This window comes from Barbatula barbatula, assembly GCF_947034865.1.
Source record: "Barbatula barbatula genome assembly, chromosome: 1".
In the NCBI taxonomy this organism is placed as follows: domain Eukaryota; kingdom Metazoa; phylum Chordata; class Actinopteri; order Cypriniformes; family Nemacheilidae; genus Barbatula; species Barbatula barbatula.
Window position 1 is genome coordinate 10,039,025 of NC_136766.1, and position 23,203 is coordinate 10,062,227.

General features: G+C 39.3%; 2 protein-coding genes across 2 annotated transcripts in view; both read right to left on the minus strand.

Annotated features, from left to right (window-relative positions):
* Window positions 1-49: 49 nt before the first annotated feature.
* On the minus strand, window positions 50-4,976 carry ankrd46b (ankyrin repeat domain 46b). Its single transcript, XM_079459514.1, has 4 exons — window positions 4,894-4,976; window positions 1,841-2,183; window positions 1,011-1,169; window positions 50-866 (listed from the first exon to the last, which is right to left on the minus strand). The coding sequence occupies exons 2-4, from the start codon at window positions 2,149-2,151 to the stop codon at window positions 650-652; spliced, it is 687 nt and encodes a 228-aa protein (XP_079315640.1). The 5' UTR covers window positions 2,152-2,183; window positions 4,894-4,976; the 3' UTR covers window positions 50-649.
* A 1,580-nt stretch (window positions 4,977-6,556) lies between these two features.
* Window positions 6,557-23,203, minus strand: part of col4a6 (collagen, type IV, alpha 6) — a 61,199-nt gene continuing 44,552 nt past the window's right edge. The window contains exons 12-45 of the mRNA XM_079470421.1: window positions 21,842-21,928; window positions 20,054-20,107; window positions 19,893-19,955; window positions 19,734-19,778; window positions 19,607-19,660; window positions 19,474-19,534; window positions 19,212-19,322; window positions 18,965-19,114; window positions 17,935-18,030; window positions 17,662-17,819; window positions 17,279-17,458; window positions 16,878-17,061; window positions 14,283-14,354; window positions 14,063-14,170; window positions 13,753-13,971; window positions 13,503-13,664; window positions 11,570-11,740; window positions 11,319-11,462; window positions 11,018-11,137; window positions 10,622-10,803; window positions 10,473-10,536; window positions 10,289-10,363; window positions 10,078-10,182; window positions 9,875-9,982; window positions 9,640-9,711; window positions 9,438-9,557; window positions 9,211-9,327; window positions 8,961-9,122; window positions 8,754-8,852; window positions 8,474-8,626; window positions 8,240-8,356; window positions 7,745-7,936; window positions 7,315-7,601; window positions 6,557-6,963 (exon numbers count right to left, since the gene is read on the minus strand). Of these exons, the coding sequence (XP_079326547.1) occupies window positions 6,703-6,963; window positions 7,315-7,601; window positions 7,745-7,936; window positions 8,240-8,356; window positions 8,474-8,626; window positions 8,754-8,852; window positions 8,961-9,122; window positions 9,211-9,327; window positions 9,438-9,557; window positions 9,640-9,711; window positions 9,875-9,982; window positions 10,078-10,182; window positions 10,289-10,363; window positions 10,473-10,536; window positions 10,622-10,803; window positions 11,018-11,137; window positions 11,319-11,462; window positions 11,570-11,740; window positions 13,503-13,664; window positions 13,753-13,971; window positions 14,063-14,170; window positions 14,283-14,354; window positions 16,878-17,061; window positions 17,279-17,458; window positions 17,662-17,819; window positions 17,935-18,030; window positions 18,965-19,114; window positions 19,212-19,322; window positions 19,474-19,534; window positions 19,607-19,660; window positions 19,734-19,778; window positions 19,893-19,955; window positions 20,054-20,107; window positions 21,842-21,928 (4,353 nt within the window). The 3' untranslated portion in view covers window positions 6,557-6,702. The remainder of the gene's footprint in view (window positions 6,964-7,314; window positions 7,602-7,744; window positions 7,937-8,239; window positions 8,357-8,473; window positions 8,627-8,753; window positions 8,853-8,960; window positions 9,123-9,210; window positions 9,328-9,437; window positions 9,558-9,639; window positions 9,712-9,874; window positions 9,983-10,077; window positions 10,183-10,288; window positions 10,364-10,472; window positions 10,537-10,621; window positions 10,804-11,017; window positions 11,138-11,318; window positions 11,463-11,569; window positions 11,741-13,502; window positions 13,665-13,752; window positions 13,972-14,062; window positions 14,171-14,282; window positions 14,355-16,877; window positions 17,062-17,278; window positions 17,459-17,661; window positions 17,820-17,934; window positions 18,031-18,964; window positions 19,115-19,211; window positions 19,323-19,473; window positions 19,535-19,606; window positions 19,661-19,733; window positions 19,779-19,892; window positions 19,956-20,053; window positions 20,108-21,841; window positions 21,929-23,203) is intronic.

A 23,203-nucleotide genomic window follows, 5' to 3' on the forward strand; every position in this document is an offset into this window, starting at 1 on the left:
CATTGGCCTTTGAAATTGGGAATGCAAAAACTGGTACATATGGGTATTTCTGATGAGAAAACTATATTTATTTGAGCGTAAGGGAATCATTTACATTTACAGTACGGGATACGTAACATAATAAACGTACATATAAATATTTACAATCAAACGAATGATAAAACAATTTTAGCATATGGTATCTGTAAAGAAATAGTTTGCTTTGTTAAGCAACATTTTTAAACAATATTTATGTAAAATAATAGGTAAATCAAAGTACGAGCAGAACAAAGCAAGGATACAGTATGTATGTAGAATCTGTCATAACTATGCTTCATTTACAGAACATAAAAACGATGCAAGAGGAAAAATAAGTATGGATGAAATGACACCCTATGTAATGGGATCTAATGCGTCATCTAATGCGGCTTACATCAACGTGTAGATATTAAGTGGAAATGGAAAGATCTTAAGTGACACTTTAATAAATATCCCCATAAATAATTTAACGTTGCAATCCTCCTTCATAGCTCAGTCCCCGCCTGTGGACAGCACCAGTCTACCTCAGCTTTGAGAATGACAAGATCATTTCTAAACTTCAGGTTAGACCTAATCTTGTACTGAGGAACCTTCAGCACCCTACATCATGCTTTAGCTATATAACAGACCCTCAGTGGACCAACTCAAGCTGGCCAGCAGAAAAGGGCAGGACGCCGCTGACATAGTACGCAATGCCTAGTGAGAGGAGAGCGATGACCACCAGCAGAAGCAGGACCCTCCAGAAGCCCAGGTCTTCCACAAACTCCTGCCAGGTGGAGCGAAAGCTGGACAGCACACCCTCGCTGTTCTGCAGGTTTGGATTCAGCAGTGAATGGCTCTCCATTGCACTACGACAATCAGTGTGAAGAAAAGAGATATCAGGGTCAGTAGCTCTTAAATGAATCAAATCACTATTATATCAAAACAACATTTAGCTTGACAATATTGCAAAATTTAGGGCGAAGGATGTAAGGGGGGGTGGGTCATCTGACCTTTCACTCTCAGCCATCTGCATGGCTTCCAGTTTAGAGTGGGTTCCTCTGTTGAAGCCCTTTACCTCCTGTTCTTCCAACCCTTCAAGGAGCCGTATGGCATCTTTATTCACTCCTCTCCTCTTAGCCAGAACCAGTGGGGTCGAACCATTGTGGTTACTGTTTAAATGCAAGTGAATAGTTAGAATACATAGAATTGCTTAGAATGCTTACCAAAATAGCATGGATAAAAATGACCAACCTATTGAAAAGACAACACAAATTCTAATGATTTACAAACAACACTATAAACCATGAGCTGTTTATCATTAAAATCAATACAAAAATGTTTTTTTTGTTACTGTTACTGTTTACGTATTTGGTCACAAGCTAGTGTTACATCTCTGAAACCTCTGCAATCGCTTTACCAACGAACTGTAAAAATTCTGGATAAGATACAATCTAAGATTGTTGGTTTGTTATGTTTCTATTGTACATATAAGCTTATAGTACTTTTTACTAAATGTATTGTAATTACTATATTGTTAAGTAAATATGTAATTTTACTCTCTTTTAGGGTGACTTTTACCATCTGTCTAGGGACTGCAAGTAAAAAAATAGCCTTTTGACTAACTCTGGTATATTGACAGAAACGTTTATTAATATGCATTGTCCCTGTAATAAATAATAATAATAATAGTTAATAAATAATACATTTATATGAAAAATAGGTATTTTATTTGTAATTTTGTAAATGATATAATAAATGCTTTCATGATAGATGCTTGAAGAAAAATGTGATTAATGCTTTCATGATATACGTTTGAAGAACGAACAATGGGATATCTCACCAAATATCAATTTTGAGCCCATTGGACACTAGAAACTGAATGGTATCCACATGTCCGCACAGATGCAGCGCAGTGTTGCCCTGATAGTCGGTGGCGAGTAGATCTGCACCAAACTTGTGCAGAAAGTGGCAGATGTCAACGTTACCCCGCGCAGCTGCCAGATGTAGACCTGTACGGCCCCGGTGATCACGGATGTTGGGGTCGCAGCCGGTCTCCAGCAGACGCCTGGCAAAACTCAAGTCCCCATCAATGCAAGCCTGCAGTAATGGTACATTGGTCTGCGACGAGTCATTGATGAAGACACATGACATGTCCGAGTCGCTCTCCGAAAATTCCAGCGTACCTAATTGTATAAAAAATAGAAGTCTTTTAAGAATTATATTTCAGCACTAAAAGAAAGATACAATAGAAAATACGAAGAACACATTTTGTAAAAGTGTGGAGACCCGTTTTTCAGCAGATTGATGACCATTTGAATGAGAATTTTGGACAATTGCTTGCATTTTTTGTTTACTGTAGTAAAACCATGTTTTGTTTCCGTAATGGAAATCAGTTAAACAGAAACATTTTACAACAGAAATAAAAAAGGAATAAAGATAAAACTGAAAAAATTGTAGTATACTTTAGTACTCACTAGTATAACATTACTACTAAATATTACAATACCCTGGTAATGTATAGTATTCTGTAGTATTTACTACTGTATACAGTGAATTGGTGTATTTACAATAACTATGGCCCGGTTTCACAGACAAGGCTTAAGGCTAGTCCAAGACTAAAATGTCTGACGTGTCTTAACTGAATATAACTTGCCCTGAAATATCTTAAAATATATCAGTGCCATTGTTTTGTCTCAAGATGCACACCAATAATGTATTCTCCAAAGGCATTTTTATAAAAGCGACATAAATATCTTAATTCAACTAAGGCATAGTCCTGGTTTAAGATAAGCCGTGTCTGTGAAATGTGTAGCAGTAATAATTAGTCTTGTCTCGGTTAACTCTGTTGTGAGCGTGGCGTACTTAGCAGTGATAAGTTATAATGTTTTGACAAAATTTGACTTATTAGGAACTGGTGGTGGTAATGTGAATTTCTCACCCTCTACGACACGAATGATTGCATTGCATCCTTGTCCATAGGCGTGCGGATATTTTGACCTGGGCTTCTCTTTCCACCTTTTTATCGTTACTGAATGGTGCGCCGATTGCCCTGCAAAGTCCTGTTTGCCATTGATATAACGTTACGTTGGCTCCATTTCCCCTATTGCTCTCGCATAGGATTAGTCGCACTACAATGGGCACTGTTTTCTGTTCCGAATACATTGTTAATGTGTAATTAACTATTAGTTTTCTCTTATTTTGAATGAATGTTGTGTCGCTGATATCATTTAGGGAACTGATTGCATGTGTTGGTATGAATGTGGTTGTGCGGAGAGCACGTGAGGCTAAATGTCAATTGTGGAATTGAGTTTGTTGTGTGGGTCTGCCTGTGTGTGTAGGTGAGTGGGAGTCCGATTTTTCAATGTATTCCTTGTTTAGTTTGTTCTAGTTTTGTTTGCTTGGATACATTTGTCTTTTCCTTTATCCTGGCCAGGCGTGAGGGGAAGCACTTGTTGCTCCATACTAATGTGCTTTGTCGTATTCTTGATTTGGGGAAGTTGTCTTTTTTTACTCTTGAGTTTGCTGTGTAAATCACAATTGTGTGTGGTGAATTGTTGATCACTACATGTCTGTGTGTAGTGCAGAGTTGAATTCGTGCAAACCGTCTAACCTTAAAGGTGCCGCTATCACAAATTTATGTTGAGATTTCTTTGGTGTTATTGGGTGTTTTGAAACGTATTGTTTCCCTTTGTTTGAATTGTTTTTGTTGTCAATCAAAACTTTTGGATTGATTAATAATGTTTTTATTGGAATAAAATTAGATTTAGTTTTCATCCACGTCTTTGCTCTTCTATGGTTGGAATAAACCTGTCCTTTTCTTTACTGTGTGGTCCTTTCCTTGAGTGTATGCTTAAGGTGGCATGGTCGGCCCAAAAATTATAGGGGTCTATATCTACCATTTCCCCTAATATATTGTGTATGCTCGTGCCACATATGGTCAAATACACCATAGGACAGTTTACTATAGTAAAAACTAGAGTATACCATTACATGTACGTTAGAGAAGGGAGTTCATGCCACGGTCACTTCAAGGAAGTGAGTTCCGTTTGTAATTACGTCATCCTGGATTACGAGTTCTCGCGACGCATTTTGAAGCAAATATGGAGCGCGATTTTGACGTTGCCTAAATTAAAGTACAATGTTTTTTTGTATTTGCTTTACACTATTTTTGTCATCGATAAATATGATTTAAGATGGTTAAAATATAGTATAAGATAATTTAGTTTATAGAAAAGTATGTTTAAAAATAGCAACTTGTTTATAGGTTTCCTTTATCCTATATACCTTAATTAATGCCAAGTGGAATGAAAAAACGTGAAATAAAACATAATTCAGTCCCACAGTATTCAACAAGAAGAATAAAATGTTTATTTTCAACAAACGAGGGCTGGTTTCAGAGTGCGCGTGCGGCGTTGTCAAGGTAACATTTGGCCAGTCATTCCCTTTGTGAAGGGAGCACCAAACGCATACACGAGAGACAGTAATACCCTACACCCTTCAAATAGTTCACTTCAAGGTTTTTTCGAAGGGAGTAGAACATAGGGATGCCCTATATAACAGCGAAAATACTGACGTTCAAGTTTACATGCGAATGAAATCCTTGTATCCTTTACTCGATCATCATGCCCTGCAGTACTGGGTTGCGGGTGTCTCAGCATCTGTCTGTCTGACTACTAGATGCGAGTGTAAACACCCATGACGTCTACATTTTGAAGTGAAAACAGGGATTGCAAATACTTTAGTTTCAGTGTGAGTGACATCATCACTGTAAACAGCTGTGCGCTTCACATGCACGTAAAAACAAGACCGTAAGCCGCATGTGTTTACATGCACAATATCTAATGCGGCGATATTGCAATATTGAAACACTCAAGAGACGCATTTGTAACTAACCTGTATTATGTAGCACAATAAGAGGAGAAATATCTGCAGTCAGTCCTGCCGCTTGTGTGTTTACGAGGGGCTTGCCACAGTCTGCGAGTGTATGTTTGAAAGTGCACACTGCCCTCCACTGCACTGGAGTGACACTGCGGAGTGTTTTTATGAGAAAGGTTTATTGAATTGATTCATATTGAAATTTTTCTTTTGGGTGAACGAACGGCCCCTTTAAGGGTTTAATCACGTTGTCCTCTGAGAAAAGACCTCAGAAAGACATCACACGAAAGATAAAAACACATGGCAATACAAAGGCAAAGACACGATTTGACTGTTTCGAGTATTTCTCTGAACTCAATGTAATACTTTTATTTCATACTGTAGATGCACTTAACGTAGGCATTCAGATCAAACATTTACGTCACTTTATGGGAACAATTTTGGAAACTTACGCTCATATTTTACTACCAATAGTTTGCACAGCAAATTCTGACATTATTTAACAAAAAAAACCAAGAATAAATGGTAATTGTGTGAAAAGCCAATCTTCACAAATGTACAAACTTTATTTAAGAAAATTACACTCAGAAATAGGGAATTGTTCTTACAGCTTTCCATATTAATAAGTGTACAAATCAGCCGTGCTTCTTTGGTTAAATGTAAAAAAATCCATCAATGAGGGATGATGTGAATGAACTATCTAACCACTTACAGACACAAGAGAAAATGCAAGAGAATTATATGTGTACTCAAGGAAACTACCAACGAGAGACTGAATGGCTTAGTGGTCATAGTGGTTACATATTACACAATTTTTAAGAAACCAGTTTACTTAGTATTACTCTATATACCACGTCAAATGCACACAGTGAATTAGACATTTAGTTATATAAGGTTTCGGTTTGAATAAAAATATATAAACAATAATTTTCATATGCTAAAATAACTTTTGATAAGCTTCATATTTCTTTTCAACTCCTATTTTGTTATGAATATGAAGTCATGAATTATGAAGGATAAACAGTATCCTTAAAAGAACAAGAGTATCATTTATATTCATCATAATTATTGTTCATATTTGACGGATGTTCTCATTAATGAAAGAAGAAGTATTTTTAAAGATAACTAAATACTAGAAGTACTAAGTAAATTTACTTACATCAGTTGCATGTGATCTTGTGAAATAATTTTTTACATATTTTTCCAGATATTAACTTCAGTGCAATTCATACAGGATACATATTTTGGGGGATAGATAAGTCAGTCATATCAAGTGATACTCGCATGGCATAGTTTCACTCATTCATATGGATCACAAAGTGCTGGTTTGTCCATTTTGGCCAACGGTAATGGAAGCACCAAAATAGGCAACTGAAGCCAATGTTCTGAAACACAGTAGCAACCAGCTAAAATCTTGCTGTATGAATTATTTTGAAAAATATATTGTGTACCATTCTGTGCCATCCACTGGGATGCACTTTCCGAGGTAGCCGTAAATATATTCAAAAAAAAGGAACATGAAACTGTAGCACCACTGTTATTGAACAGGTAAAATGAAAACTCTCCCATTATTCTCCTACTATAGCGTGAGCTATCTTTAGCTCTCCTTATCACGGCTGGGTGTCTCATATATATATATATATATATATATATATATACATATATATATATATATATATACGTATATATATATATATATATATATATACACACACACACATATATGATAGCAGGTCATCAAATCAGTCAGCTCAATTTAATTGCTGTTCATTTAATCCTGAAAGACCTCCTTTAATTGTTTTGTTAGTCATTTTTTTCTGCTGTGCATCACAAGATCTTCATGCAGACTTGACAACGACTGACTCGTGAGCGATACTGATCTCCTTTCAGTGTTTCCCCGGTCGGCCCCTCAGAGAACTGTTCATTCAGATTCACGGTGGTCAGCCAGAAACTGTACTTGTTGAGAAAGTAGTGGCATGTGCCCTGAGCACCGTTGCACTCGATGAAGGGTGTGGCACGGAAATCCTCCAGACAAGAACCGGGTGACATTAAAGACTGGCCTCCACCTTCCCCACCTGCAGCTGTGTGCTGAATGAAAAAACAAAGTTATTTTTGCTCTAAAAGTGATAGTTTGCCTACAAATGAAAATGTTGTCATTTATTTAATCTCATGAAAATCAAAACCAATACATGGATATTTTTTGTGTGAATCACAAAATACAGTATTTAAAAAAATGTCTTAGGGGTTTTGTGTCCATACAATGGAAGCCACTGGGGCCCCAAAGTTGTTTAGTTACCAACAGGTTTGGAATTACATGAGGGTGGGCAAATTAATTATCTCTTATTTTTGGGTGAACTATTCTTTTAATACTGTAAAAAAACATACTGGTCCATCACTAATTTAATGGTGTGCAGTTTAGTACAGGGAATTAGTTTTTACCATAAGGAAGGAGTAACCGATCCACAGACTTCTCCAGCCCTGAGGACAGGTAGGTATGGTGAGATCCTGGCTATGTACAGCAACTGCTCGAGATGGAACCTCGCAGACTGAGCAGCGGCTGATGTACTGGGATATCTGCTGATCTGCTACAGGCATCATGGGAATAGGCGCCGTGGTGGAGAGCCAATAGGATTTATCATTGCGGCTAGCATAGTGACAAATTTCGTTGGGTGTGCAGTACAGGAAAGGGATGGTGCTGAAAATAGGTAGGCAGGAACCAGGCAATCCTGTGATTGACAAAGATGAAATGAACCATAACTGCATCATCTTGAGTCAAGTATATAAACAAGTACCTATATTATACACAGTTGACACCAGAATACGCTCTGAAAATTACAGAGTATTTTTGAAATTGAGCCTAGTGTCTTACCCAGATCTTGGTTATGTGCTTTCTCCTGTCCCTCCACGTAGAGCAAACTGTAGCCCTCCCACAACTTATCCATGCCTTGAGGACACATGGGGACGAAGCTGGACTGACTGTGTTTTACCAGAGTAAAACCAACACTGACACTGCGTGACGGTGCACTAGGGGGACCTGGCAACCCTGGCTGGCCGCGGGGTCCTGTAGAGATCGTGTCAAACAAGACAATAAGAAAGATGTAAACTTGACAGTTTTTAAACAGATCTAGTTAATTTGGCTATCACACAATGTGAATAAACCATTTTTTTAGGTTTCTGGTCAAATTTGTTTTTACTGTGTACAGCGCCGGATATATGCATAGGCATTCTAAGCATGTGCCTACACTTGCATGTCCAGGGGGACCAAATTATAAGGAACAAATATATTATCATTGTTATCGTTTATACATATACAAAGTTAAATTTATTTTATTTATAAATGTGAGGAAACTTTGTTAAGTCTTACCTTGAGTTCCTGTTGGTCCTAGGAATCCTGCAGCCCCAGGGTCACCGGAGAGTCCTGAGGATCCAGGTGGACCGGTTGGACCAGGTCTGCCTTCTGACCCCCTCGAACCTTTGGGACCTAGAACAGCAATATCAGATGATTTTCATTAACCCAGGCAAAACTAATATCAGACCAAATGATCAGACCTACATGCAATCTATTCCATATGTCAAACAGCACATGTCTGTCACTAACCTGAGGGTCCTGGACTGCCTGGCAGGCCTGATGGTCCTGACTGACCAAGAGGCCCACGACCACCCGGGAGACCAGGATCACCAGGTTGCCCGATAGCAGTTATGTTTACGGGTTGATAGACATAACCTGGTCTCCCCTTAGGACCAGGATAACCTGCAAATTATGTTTGCACAAAGCTTATGATGTACAGTTTAACTACAAAGTTTCTAGAAGGATTTTTAAAATACAAAATAAATGAATGAATGTAAAATTGCCTGTTAAGTGTACAGTGTTTACTAACCCTTTGTCCCTTTCAATCCTCTGCTGCCATAACTCCCTATTTCTCCTGGGAATCCTGGTGGTCCTGATATACCACTATAGCCAGGGTCACCTCTTTGTCCTTATAAATCCAGAAAGAAATAAAGCTTTACCATGTTGATTTATTACAGTGTATCCATCATCCTGCCATCTGTCTTACGAATTTTGCGTCACTACACAAACTGAATACCTTTGAAACCAGGACGGCCGGCAAATCCCGGGGATCCAGAAACACCAGGGTCTCCAAGTGGTCCTGGTGTGCCTGGTTGTCCAGGATAACCAGTATCTCCTCTCTCTCCTTGAACCGTTCCAGGGCCTGGTGGACCAGGGAGACCAGGAGGACCAATGGGACCTTCAAATAGAGAATTTCACAAGAGCTGTATCATACCAATTACAGATGAAAGTCAGTGAGAAATATAAAAGACAGATCCGTCACATACCTTCCCGTCCATCTAATCCTGGAAGTCCAGGGTCTCCAAACGTACCCGGGATATTAGAGGGACTAGGTGGGCCAGGAGGGCCTGGATTTCCAGGGAAGCCTCTCTGACCAGGAAAACCTGAACATTATGATTGTACAATCATCAAATATGTATCATGTACATTAGCTGATCATAAAAGCAATGATCCATTGGCATGCTTAGGGGCTGATAACCATCATGATGCTCACCATTGTCTCCCTTGATTCCCCTTTCTCCAGGGCGTCCAGGTGCTCCCGCCACTGATGAGCCTCTTTCTCCCTTCAGGCCTGCTGGACCAGGAGGACCAGGCCGACCACCTTCAACCACACCTGTGGACATTATAATAATTTGAAAAGGTGTTTGCTCAAGTTTAGCTTTAAGAATGAAGTGAATTAAGTTAGATTAATTTACCTGGAACTCCAGGCTGCCCCTTGGATCCTGGAAGACCATTGAGTCCGTCTAAACCAGGTGACCCTCTAAAACCTGAAATTATATTAGGGTGTTTCAGAAACAGGATCACAATAATAGTGAAATACCTACAGACGTGATACCATCTTGAATATTTAGCGTGATGTCAGAGATATGTATAAAAATGGAAAATAGTGTTGCTTCTTCCAAGGTGTGGAATATGTCATTCTTGATTGACCTTTCTCTCCGGGTGAGCCTGGAACCCCAGAAAGGCCTGCCTCTCCATTACGCCCATTCACTCCTGGATAACCAGGCAAACCTCTAATGCCCGGGAGACCTGGTGAGACTTTGACCAAATATAACCAAATAACACTAGTCAAGTACTCAAAATAAACGGGAATCATTTCATCAGTAATGTGACTGAAAATCTCCAATAGGTACCAAATCCCGGTACTCCTGGCTCTCCACGAGGACCTTTCTGGCCTTGAAATCCAGGGGGTCCTGTGAAACCGGGGTCACCCACATTACCAGGACGCCCAGGACTTCCTGATTACAAAAGAAAAAAAGAACTTGATTCAACATTCCTGGAGTCACCTCACGATGACTATATAGATACAGAATAAAATTGATAGGTCAAATCATATGTCCTTACCTGAATATCCAGGCTCTCCAATAACACCTTTGGTTCCAGGGACCCCAGGTAATGTATACGTGTCACCTTTTTCACCTTAAAGACATAAATATAAAGGTCATTGTTGATGGCTAGAAACAGCATGTCCAAATATAATAAATCAAAATTCTACCTACTGTAATGATAGAATTATCAAAGATCTTACCTTTGGCACCAGGCTGTCCTTGAGGTCCTGAAAACCCTTGAAGTCCAGGTGCACCATCATCACCCTGCCATAGAGAAAACACACACAATATGAGACAATGTTTCCAGATGAATCTCTTAAAGTCTTTTAGGAACATTGCAAGGTTTTACCCTTAGACCGGTTGAGCCTGGAAAGCCGATGACACCTGGTGATCCTTTTGGTCCTGGAAAACCAGACGAACCAGGAATGCCTGGAAATCCAGGCTGGCCAGGAAAACCTTTCGCTCGGTCTGCAAGACCAGGTAGTCCAGGGAAGCCTGGACGTCCAGGTTGCCCCTGAAAACCTTTATCACCTGTTAAAAAACGTGTTTACATATTTTTACATCTATTGTAAGGTCCATTATTAGCCGTTGTTGCTGATTTACACGCTTGTAAAGTTTGTATGTAATTTATGATACAGCTGATATTTTTTATAGTCACTGAATGAAAGTCAATAAATCTCAAATTTGCACTCATTTCTAATAATAACTGCTTTACTTGATTCTAATGGTTTGATTTCTTTTTTACCTCTTGGTCCTGGGAAACCAGGCAGTCCTCTGCTTCCTGGATCACCTGGTTCGCCCTTTTCCAGCAGCTCTTGTGCAATCTCTAACTTGGGTCCTGGAAGACCTGGAGATCCACGTTCCCCTATAACACACAAATTTATGTGAATTAATTATTCAAGTACTTATTAGTTGTCATACTAGAGTGCATTGTCTTTTGAAATATATTAACTATTTATTTATAACTAGACTTTTTCTGCAGTAGTGAATTCTTTACTGTCTTCTATGATTTGTACACTCTCAAGCAACAAAGAGCTTCTCCATACCTTTTATTCCTATAGCTCCGCTTCTTCCAGCTGAACCATCCTGTGCTCTGAAACCAGGCAAGCCTTTAATACCTGGGCTACCTGATACTCCAGGAGAACCAGGAAATCCAGGGAATCCCAACAACCCTCCAGACCCTTTCTCCCCTTAAACAAAGAAAAACTTACGTTCAGTAAAGAATTACAAAAAAGACATGCATGACAATAGTAATATAAAGTGTTAGCAGTGACAAAAAAACGCCACATTTCCATACCCTTTATTCCAGATCTTCCAGGCAGGCCAGGGCGGCCTCCAGAACCAGAGGGTCCAGGAGGTCCCCTAAATCCTGTTGACCCTGGGACACCAGGTAATCCAGGAATACCTTTTACTCCACCAGGCCCTGGAAGGCCTGGATCTCCTCTCGTACCCTTCTGCCCAGAGAATGCTGTGAGGTAAAAAAGAGCATTAAAATACAATATGGGGATTTTAGACTGCATTATTATATTTAAAGAAAAAGTATTATGATTTTGCAGGTGCTAACAGTAAGTCCGTCATAAAACTAAACTTGTGAATTTACAAACTGAAGATACACTTTAAAGATAGTATATATATTCAAATAACATACAGTTAGTTTCAATAAATGTTGCTGGAAAAAGCAAACATTTCTTAATATATGCTGTTCTGGCACTCATCGTTGCAATAATGTTGCTGGAAAAAGCAAACATTTATTGATATTTGAGGTCCTGGCACAGCATTTATATATCAGAATGTTTCTACAACAACAAGTAATTCTAGACTAGATAGATAAAAGGTTGCAACATGAAATATTGCTTTCCTAAACTACATTATATAAAGTCTAGTTTCTTAAGAGTTTTTCCTGCAGGTTTCTTTTGCTGTTAAAAGCACACAAGCGCATTAGGGTTTAAGCAGCATAACATACAGTAGTGACCAAAATGATGTCCATTATTAAAGACTTATTAAAAAGGGTGTGCATGTTTCATATTTGTACTTAAGAGCTAAGCTTCGACTGGATTTAAACAATTTCACACAACACATGTGCATCACTTTTGGCCAATATTGTAGATTGTGAGGCTACTGTAAACTGTCTGATGTTGCTCAAATTCAATGAATTTGATGATTAGTAAGACACACAGGCTTCTGGCTATATTTTATGTGTGAGCAGACAATGTGATGACAGCCTCATGGCACGCACAGACAAAACAATGGAGAACTACAGTTTATAGCACCTCTAATGATAAACAATACATTAGCTCAATTAATAGCCAATTCAACAGTGTACAAAAAACTCTTCTTCATTGATTTTTTGTGTTCAATACATTTATGTAGTGCTTTCATTAATACGAAGGACATAAACAAGTGGTAGCAAAGCGACAACGTGGATTTTGTTAGAGAAACGCTATATGCAGGGATTGGGGAGGACAATGTTTCTCACCTTGGCAGCCTAATGAGGTGACCCAGCACCAAAAATAGAGAAGGGTGATACCATAAATGGAATGATGAGAGTAAGGAAAGAAGGGTGATGGGGTAAAAAGTAGGAGGGAAGGATAAACATAAACAAAAGAACAATGAAAACAGATGTTTTGTGAGGACGATCAGTAAACAAAGGTTGACAGAGACTGAGGGGTAACTGATGAGAAAGAGTTAACAGTGAAATATTTTACCCATAAAAAAATAACCTAGAAATCTAATGAACATAATGGTCACATGAGGACTTGCTGTACATTAAAGTTTTAGCCAAACCTTTATCTTTAAGGAATAGTTCACCTTGAAAATGAAACTTCCGTCATCATTTACTCACCCAAGTTGTCATTTTAAACCTGTGGGATTTTCTTCTGCAAACCACAAAAGAAGATATTTTGAAAAGTGTAGGTAACCAAAAACCGCTGGTCCCCATTGACTTCTCTTGTATGGACACGCCATGTGACCAAAGGTTTTCTGTTACTCACAGTTCAAAATGACAAGAGGGTGTAAAAATAACGACAGAATTTTAATTTTGAAGGTGAACGGTTCCTTAAAAGATTGCATAACATATGCATCATTGTAATAAAAGTTCTCAAAAACATGCCAACATCGATTGATGGCTGGACATAGATTTACTCAAACAAATGGGTCTCCATGATAACTCATGATAAGCAAAAACTTATTTAGTGAAGTACCACAATTGGTGTTTTACAAGAATTGTTAACCTGTATTTCCAGGAAACCCTTTAGGTCCAGCCGGGCCCCTAGCTCCAGCGATACCCCCAGGAAGATATTCGCCTGGTGGACCTGGCGAGCCTTGAAGACCAGGATTTCCATCCAAACCCTGTTCACCCTTTGCACCAGGATAACCATCACGGCCATTAGCACCTGAGAAGAAATCCGTTACTGTTCACTATGCTTGATATCCACCATGACTGATGATGCTACAAACACTAAAAGATCTGGTCAAACCTACCAGGCCTTCCATATATTCCAGGTGTTCCAGGTTGACCCTTGTCTCCTGGCTCTCCTGGCCTTCCTGAAAGTCCTGGACCTCCAGGGGTCGCCCCAAGAACCTCACCAGGCTCTCCCTTTGCTCCGGGCACACCTGGAAAACCGTTTCTTCCTGTAGTTCCTTGTAAGCCAGCATTTGTTACTCCTGTTAGACCTGGATCTCCTCTGGGTCCAGGAAAACCTGTAAAATGTTTATCAATTTAATTTAATGCATTGATAATTCATAATCCAATTTTAATGCTTCACAAGGCCATTTGTTGGTATAATCTTACCCTGGGAACCAGGCAGACCTCCAGTGCCTGGGTCTCCTCTCTCACCCTTTGGCCCATCTAGCCCTGTCCGTCCTGTCCCTCCTGGGGGACCGAGCTGACCCTTTGGCCCTAAAATTGTACATAAATGCACATTAGCGGTACACAAATAATTAAAGATGAAGAAAAACCAAACAATTCTGTACAGTTTAATGACTTTTTAACACTTTCAGTATTTCATTACCTGGCACTCCAGGACGCCCAAGAAATCCAGGATCTCCAGGTATTCCAGGAATCCTACAGGGCAGTTCTGTTCCTGTTTACATTTATATAATTTTTAGTGACATGCACTTACCATTCCCCATTTTATAACTAACCTTGACAAACCTTTAAACACCTTTTTCAGTTGTGATATCAGTGTATTTGCTATGTAGTAGTAAGTGTTTATTCTAAATGTTTGTTAAGAATGTATAAGAGTGTCTGTCCGTTAATCGGAGATCATGAAATAGTGTTTTAGTAAACAATGAAATGTAGAAACTAAATTCATTATATGCTGTGGTGAATCAATGTGTCGCTATACTTTTGAACCAGTCCCCCATAGACTTTCATGTTTAGTGTTCTACTCTTTTTTACGAATTTAAGAGATTAGTTAAAAAGCTTTGTTGTAACTGCAGCATGTCACACATATTCACACTCACAGTGTTGATATACCCCCCCCCAGTTTAGTAATGCATGCACAAAGATTGTTAAATGACTGGCAAAACAGGGCTGTTCAATTACTATTTTTTCAGATTAGACTATAGAGCACTCTACAGTTAAAGGGATAGTTCACCCAAAATGAAAATGATCTTTCTTCCACAGAATGGCAAATTTGTATACCATACATGAACAAGATATTTTGAAGAAAGCGCTGACACATATAGACACAAAACCAGTGCAAGTGCATGGGTGCCGTTTGACAACATTCTTCAAAATATCATTTTTTGTGTTCTGCTGAAGAAAGTAAGTCACACAGGTTTGAAATGACAAGAGGGTATGTAAATGAGGTGAATTTTAGGTGAACTATCACTTTAATATGTCTAAGCGGCCAATCACACAGAACGCGCTTTTTTGTTTGAAAACGCGGCACACTCCTCTGCGTTTTTGGAGAATTTTATGCAACCACCGAATCAGCTGCCCTGTCAGTCGAGGATCATAGTGCGAGCGCTCTAGTTGCTGTTAACGGTCATATTAGCAGGAACTTGAACAGGTACAAGTAAAAGGTGCTTGCTCTGACTTTGCTTGTCGCCAGCACAAGTTTCTCCTCAATCATTGCAGTCTCCGGACGTTTAAAGCAACTGTAACATTCTGTCACCGTAACAGAAGCCTCTTTCTCCTTTCATTCGTTTGGACAATGGGGAAAAGGTGCATGACGTCAAACGCGTAATTCAAATTAATTTTTATTCAACTTCGGGCGCTCTGCCAAAAATGCATAAGCAGTCAGCAAAACGCTCCCTTCCAACTAAAAACAATTAAAAAGCGCGTCTTACAGCAAAAAATGTGTTCTGTCTGATCGGCCCCTAATACAGTCAAACTGCTGAAAATCTGATCTCAGATTATTTTTTATTGGCTGCAGCTCTGGGCTTTCTCATCTCACCTCCCTCCAAAGAGGCATCACTAAGCCTCGCCTGCCCACAGCTGTCACCTAGTCAAACAACATGCAACAAGTACAAGAGAGATTGCAAGAGAAAGCCGTCAATCAATCGGATCATTTGAGCAGCATCATTATGAAATCAAACACTTAAGCATGAAAACGATTGCTCCTTTAGTACAAAATTTATAAAGCTCATTCCAAAAATGTAGCACAATCAGTTAAAGCAGTGCAAATAAAGAAATTCAAGAAACATGTGCACGGCTGTGTCAAAGCCATTCCACTGCCAAGAGGGAGATGGAGAGCATGCAGAGCATTCACAGGATGTGTTCATTCGGACAAGAGTTATAAGTCAACTGCTTCTGCTCAATTTCTCTCTGAATAGAATGGCTTGCAAAAGAGGTCAAAAGTTTTGTTAGAACAGGCAAAACGATTCATTTTAATGTGCAGACCCATTCACGCTCACACACATTCAAGCTGAGGTATAGCAACATCTGAACTGCAGCAGGTGCAGTGAAGGATGTGCTCAGAAAAACCAAAATACAAACCAAAATGAAAAGAAGTCATGGCAGGCACTGTTTGTTTATTACTTACATACAACCATTATTTTTACCTGTACTCAGACATTATTATCAAAAGGTTTTAGAAAGAGTCTATATGGATACGTCATTCAAAAGGAAAAACCACCCAATTTATGTTTTTATGTAAATATCTAAAAACATTACAAATATTTGATCGTTTTAATTTTAAAGCACTTTTATCATGGGTATCTGCTTAATAACTTAGATACATTTTAGGTTTTGTAAGCAGGTTTTGTGTAAAAATGCAGTCACGTAATAACTTGTATGTGAGCATATTAATTATACTGTGTACAGGTTCAGGGGCAACAACATAAACAAACAAACGTTAACTTCTAGTAGACATCTGCAAAGAATCAATGACTGTAGTTTTAATGTCATTTAATACCATTAATATACAATTAAATATAAATTAATATTCATACAAATTAAATATTAAATAAATTGTAAAAATTACAACCAAACACAGACCGGAAGTTAACTTCGGGCCTGGCATATGCGTGCAATGAAACCTTCTATAACACACCAATGCTGAAAAATTGCATTTAATGCATTCTCTTATATAATAAAAAGCTTTATACTGTGGATTTATTCTAATGTAGCCCCAATTTGCCATTTACAAACTACTTACCTTGAAGCCCTGGAGACCCAGGTGGCCCAGGAAGACCATTGAATCCAGGGTCACCTTGTGATCCTTTGTACCCAGCTGCACCAGGAAAACCAATGCCAGGCTCTCCAACTGCACCAGGACGTCCTTTGAATCCTGGGTTACCAGGAAAACCTTTATCTCCAGTCACTCCAAAACCAGGATCCCCCTTCAAAAAAATGTAAGGTGTGTTCTAATGTATTATAATAGATTCTTCCAATCTATGGTTTTGAATGAATTACTTGTATCATACTAAAAGAAGATTTACTGCAGATAATCTTTTTATCAGTATTTAATGTTGTTGCACAGGTATTGTTTGGCTGTAAAAGAAAAGTCAACGTGAAGCTAACAGGAGCATTTGCAGTGCCATTAACCAGTCTACTTACAGGAAGGCCTGGTAGTCCAGGGAAACCAGAAGACCCAGTCCTTCCGGGGTTGCCAGTTGCTCCAGGTGCCCCAGCAAGACCCAGCTGACCCCTATCACCTTTTGGTCCTTTACCTTGTTGGAAGGAGGGTTCACCTTTCTGTCCTTTACGGCCGTATAAGCCTTGACTACCCTCACGCCCCTAAAAAAAACCAAGACTAAATTGCGATTTCTAGTGTTACCATTCATTCCTAATTTTTCCCACAGGGATGAATAAAGCATCTGATTGCAGACCTCCCGTCTCCCGAAACAACCTTGGATGTGCAATAAAACCGATTCATAGAGCTGAGAAAAACAATGAATATCATGAACTTTATGTTTAGAGATGTTTTCTGCACTACATACATTCAAGCCCTGCAGCCCACCGAGTCCTTGGAAGCCTGGGTCACCAATTTCTCCCTTCACACCATTGAGTCCTAAGAAACCTGGTTGCCCCGGAGGTCCTGGAGGTCCTCGTTCACCATTTGTGCTACCACCGAAACAATCGCAGTCACCATTTTCTCCTGTAATAACAGACAGAAAAAAGGAAAGTAGCTTCATATCTATCATTTCTGATCTTAAAAGGAATCCTTTGCCTTATATTGAACATCTACAACTGGGCTCAGTGGCGTTCCTTACCTTTAGATCCTTTATAGCCGCTGACTCCAGTTGGACCTTTAATACCTGGCAGACCTCTGAGTCCCGGTGACCCTATGGAGAGCTCACCTGCAGTAGCTAGAAATGTCAAACGAGAAGCAACTATCAGCTGTCATATGATTTACAGTTTGAAACCACAATATGAGTTTATATCTCATACGACAAGGATCTTTAATTCTACGTAAGCGGATTTGTATACTATGTATTTGGAGTTGGTGATCAAGAAGATCTTTCTGGCACACCCCACGGTGCAACACAATCTCACCATCCAATTCCACAATCACTCACTCCGAATCAGCCAGCGATCCTGCCAATATGCCTTATTCAACATTCGAAAGATAAGACCCTATCTCACTGAGCATGCGGCACAACTCCTTGTCCAGGCTCTGGTGATCTCAAAATTGGACTATTGCAATGCTCTCCTTGCTGGTCTTCCTACAAAGGCGATCAAACCACTCCAGCTGATTCAAAACGCAGGCCTTGTAATGCCTTCTCTTAAGGGCATTAAATCGCTTTCCCACTCATTCTCCTTCACAACTCCTTCCTGGTGGAACATTCTTCCTAACTCGGTCCGGTCAACCATATCTCTAACAACCTTCAAAAAACTACGTAAAAAATAAAAAAACTAATGAAAAAGGCAGTGGTCGCTCAACAGGTAGTGGTCTAGCTTTTGATGAAACTAGTAACTTTGTATTAGCACCTATCGTACTATTGCTCTTGTATGACATATCACTTATTGCTCCCTAAATTTGTAAGTCGCTTTGGATAAAAGCGTTTGCTAAATGTAAATGTAAGATCTCCCACATTCTATATCCAACAGGATTTGTGTATGAAGGAATGTTCTTTCAAACACAAGTTAAGATCTATCAATATCATCTGTGGTATTTTATTAAGTACAAGAGAACAACATTTTGTCTTATCCCACACAAAAACCCCTGCAAGGACAGAAATCAACGTATAAAGAAAATAATTTCCTTTTTTGGGGGATTATCATGATTTAAAAAAGGCTTACGTGCTTCACCAGGTGGTCCAGAGGGACCTGGGGGTCCAGCATAGCCCAGACTTCCAGGAGAACCTTCAGGGCCATATGTATCCCGCCCTGGGTTCCCCTTCTCTCCTTTAAATCCAACACTCCCAGGGGGCCCAGGTCTGCCTGGGCGTCCTGAACAGCCAATCAAAACCGAGTTATAGCATTATAATAGAAACTTAGAGCATGAAAATAAGCACAAAATGAAATCAACTACAAAAGCCAGTAGTACCTGTGTCGAAAGAAGGAAATCCAGGAGAACCAGGAGGACCAGGTAGACCTGGAAACCCTTGATCTCCAATTAGCCCAGGATAACCAGCAAACCCAGGAGCACCCCGTGGACCTGTGCACCAGTAAAAGAAGCATTAACTTGTGATTGTGTATCAGCATGTGTTTGAATGTACGTATCTGCACATTCAAGCATTTGGAATTACTTAATGATTATGAAAGTAGTATAAAAAGCAAAATATTTGACACTAGGATATTTTTGATACCTGGAGTTCCACCTGCTATCTCAAAGGATGGTCCAGGTGGACCTGGTTCTCCTCTGTCACCCTAAATCGTATATACATATTTTAATTTATCTACAACATATGCACAACATATTTGTTTTCTGTGTTTCCTTACTTTTGCGCCATAAAAGCCAGGTTGGCCCGAAAGTCCAGGACTCCCAGGAAAGCCCTACAGAGAAGATGTACCGTGACTGCTATGCAATAATGATATAGAGATGGAATTTCTTAGTTTCATTTCTTACTTTACTGCCTGGAGGTCCAGGAGGTCCATTCAAACCCGGAAGACCCTGTCGCATGAAATATATCATTTATAATAAGTCACCTTATAAAAACACATTCAAACGTAAAAATACAATTACAAAGAAATTAAATTGGTATTTATAAATGGAAACAGGACCTACCCTTGATCCTGGCAATCCTAGAATTCCCTTTTCACCAAATTCTCCTCTAGAATCAAATGGGCTCTACATGTGGATAGCATGGGAACAAAGTGTACACCTTTCAGATATTACTGTAACACAACAAATATGAAGTATGGAGAAAACCTTCTTTGGTCACTTACTGGTGATCCTGGGCTCCCGGTGATACCAGGTGCTCCGGCATAACCTTTATCACCCTGAGGAAGAGAAATATAAAGACGAATGAGAATCTACGAGGTTATAAAAAAGGTTTACTAGATTTGTTGATCAAGTTTGTAGATGTTCCTCCATATCCAATTGGGTTTTATACATATTTAAAATAACTTTCTCAGTAAATACAAGTGAAGATCTATCTATATGTTATTGCTTAGAGAAGAACATGATTTGAACCTGTCCCAACAGCGACAAACAAAACATGTGGTGACAGAAATCATTGTATAATGGAAGTCTATAGGGTATTTTTCCGACAGACCTCCACAGAAAGCCTGAAGATGCTTCCAATAGTTTTTTTACAGTTTAAAGGGACAGCTCACCATCATTTATTTACTCTCATTTTGTTCCAAACCTGTATGACTTATTTTTTCAGTGAAACACAAAGGACACAATGAAGTATATTAGTAGCTGAGAGCCTGTATATAATGTACAGTATATACACACAGCGAGTGTGTATAATAAAGCAACATTCAACATTCAAGTTGGTAATAACAGAAATGTTATACTTTTACTTGTCTCTAACCATGAACATTACACATGTATCTGTCTAGTTTTTCCATATTAAAAAATGTCATTATTAGAATTGAACACATCTTCTGAATGAAAATACTTAAAATAGAAATTGCACCTTGATGAAAAGGAATTGTCTAGGTTAAAGAATTACACAATATTTGTGTCATTATGCTGCAATTAATTGTACCACACAGAAATCTATTAAATGGAATCTATAATTTCATTTTACAACCTCACCAAGCATCCGGATCCTCAAAATAAGTATGGATTTTGTTGAATTTGCAAGAAAATACAAAACCAATCTTCTTAGTCAGTTCTGCAGTTAGTTGTAAATAAGAACATAACTTTGTAATTATTAGTAACTCATTATTTATCGCGAGAAAATCACAGCCAAATATAAATATATTTAAGGACATCATCCACAACATTCACCACTGGGTGCAGCATAGGTCACATATGACAAGGATGAGGTAAACATCAGCCTTCTGGATAACAGGTCTGAGTTATTGGTTATAGGAACAAAGCATCTGTAGAAAGAAGGACAATTTCGACTGGATTGGTGGCAACATACTGTAGGGCTAGATCCTCACAGCTGCCTTTTCCACACAAACCTTTGTTCCTTTGTCTCCTTTGGGAAAGCCAACAAACTCCACCACTCCATTGACCAGTGGGCGGCCTGAGTCACCGGGCAGGCCCACATCTCCCTGGATACGGTAACCAAGGAAGAGAGATTTTTTTATATTGGACACGATGAGGTGCGATGGGGAGGCTGTTTGAAGACGATAGCGGCGGAGCATGTTGAAGAGGTGGCATGTGGTAAGAGATTTGGGGGTTTTGTAGAGAGGACGTTAAGAAGACTGTGACCACTGACAGAGCAGCGGGGAGATCAGGGTGAGGATGAGATGAACGGACACGGGTAGAATGAAGGAGCTTACTAATGAACCACAGGACGCGTTTCTGTCTCTCCCCATACTTCCACTTATAACAACCCATCTTTTCTACACATGTCGGCCTCTGCGTATTCTATAGAATCTATAGCCCTGGCGGTTAAAACACCCTTTTCCAAAAGACCCATAACATTGTCCTTGTAGTGATGATGTGGTTCAATGCTCTCTCATACTTCTACCTCCTTGCCCTGTCATCAAACCCCCTCACCCTGCCAGTACCCCTCCCTGGGTTGGCATCACCGCTCCCCAGTGTGTTACCTTGTCTCCTTTGTTGATACTGCTTATTGGTGGTGCGTTAAACTGAACGGCCGGACTGCCCCTGTCTCCTGCTGGACCAACATCCCCCTGAGATCCATAACACAGACAATTGACACATTAGAGCCCAGGATTTTATCACACAGAGAGAGAGTGACGGTCAGGCAACGAAAAAAGTCAATGACGTAATGTCAATATGGAAAAAGTACAGTTAAAACAAGCATACAAAATTAGAGTGACATTAAGGACAAAGAAAGTGAGAATAACAAAGGAACACTGCAAAAAATTGTTGACAAATACATGTTGAATTAAGTTCTTAATTAAGAAACCAATTTTAACCTGAGATTTTGTTATATAAAACATCATTGTATTCAAAGAACATCTTGTAAGTGTCAGAACTGAAGTTGTCCTTGTTACTGAAATGGCAGGTCCTGGAATGTACCTATCTATGATAGGATGAACACCATCTCCACAGAACAATATCAATGACTAATTCACTAGCATCGCACCTTGGCCAATGACTTTAGCTACACATAGTACACACTCCTGCATTTGTGATGATTGACAAATTGGTAACCATAGTGAATTATTTTTCGGCTAAAGACTTATTTTTTCTGTCAGTTTAAGCTAAACCACTACACTTTGTTGTTTATGCTCGGAAGGCTGCATCAGTCACCGCTTTTTTGCTGTGTTGCCATGTTCGTTGTTAATAAGCGCTTTTATGCTTGTTGTTTGGTCTTAGATCAACAAGCCTCTGCACTTCAGTCTTAATAAATGGTCTGCTGCAGATTTGTTTATTTTTTGGTCTCATAAAATAAATTATTCTGTGAAGATCTGGCAACCCTGTCACTTTAGCGAAGGGCTCTCGAGAGTGGCTAGTCGGTGTCATATGTGCAAAAGTAATGCTTTCTTGTACTGTAGTTTTTAAAGAACGACGCAAATCAGGCAGCGTGAATGCTGCGAAGGTACGCCAAGCGGAAATAATTTTTCTCTCGAGTGATTAAGAGCGTGGAACATGATTCTTCATGTATGGTGTGAACACAGCATTAGATGTATGCTAAGAGTTGCCATTTGTAATGTTTTTTTTAATAATATATAAATAAGTTATTTTCCCATATACTTTACAGTATCTGTAAAGTGAGTAAACCCCACACATTTTAGTAAATATTTTATTATTATGTCTTTTCATGTGACAACACTGAAGAAATTACACTTTGCTACAATGTAAAGTAGTGAGTGTATAGCTTGTATAACAGTGTTAATTTGCTGTCCCCGCAAAATAACTCAACACACAGTCATTAATGTCTATGCCGCTGGCAACAAAAGGGAGTACACCCCTAAGTGAAAATGTCCAAATTGGGCCCA

Bases quoted from the DNA above. Each gene is read 5' to 3' on its own strand.
- ankrd46b (XM_079459514.1), bottom strand. From the start codon at position 2,151: ATGTCATGTGTCTTCATCAATGACTCGTCGCAGACCAATGTACCATTA. The intron at 1,170-1,840 runs GTGAGATATCCC...GCATTTAAACAG, and splicing joins GGGCTCAAAATTGATATTTG to TAACCACAATGGTTCGACCC. The intron at 867-1,010 runs GTCAGATGACCC...TGATTGTCGTAG, and splicing joins CAGATGGCTGAGAGTGAAAG to TGCAATGGAGAGCCATTCAC.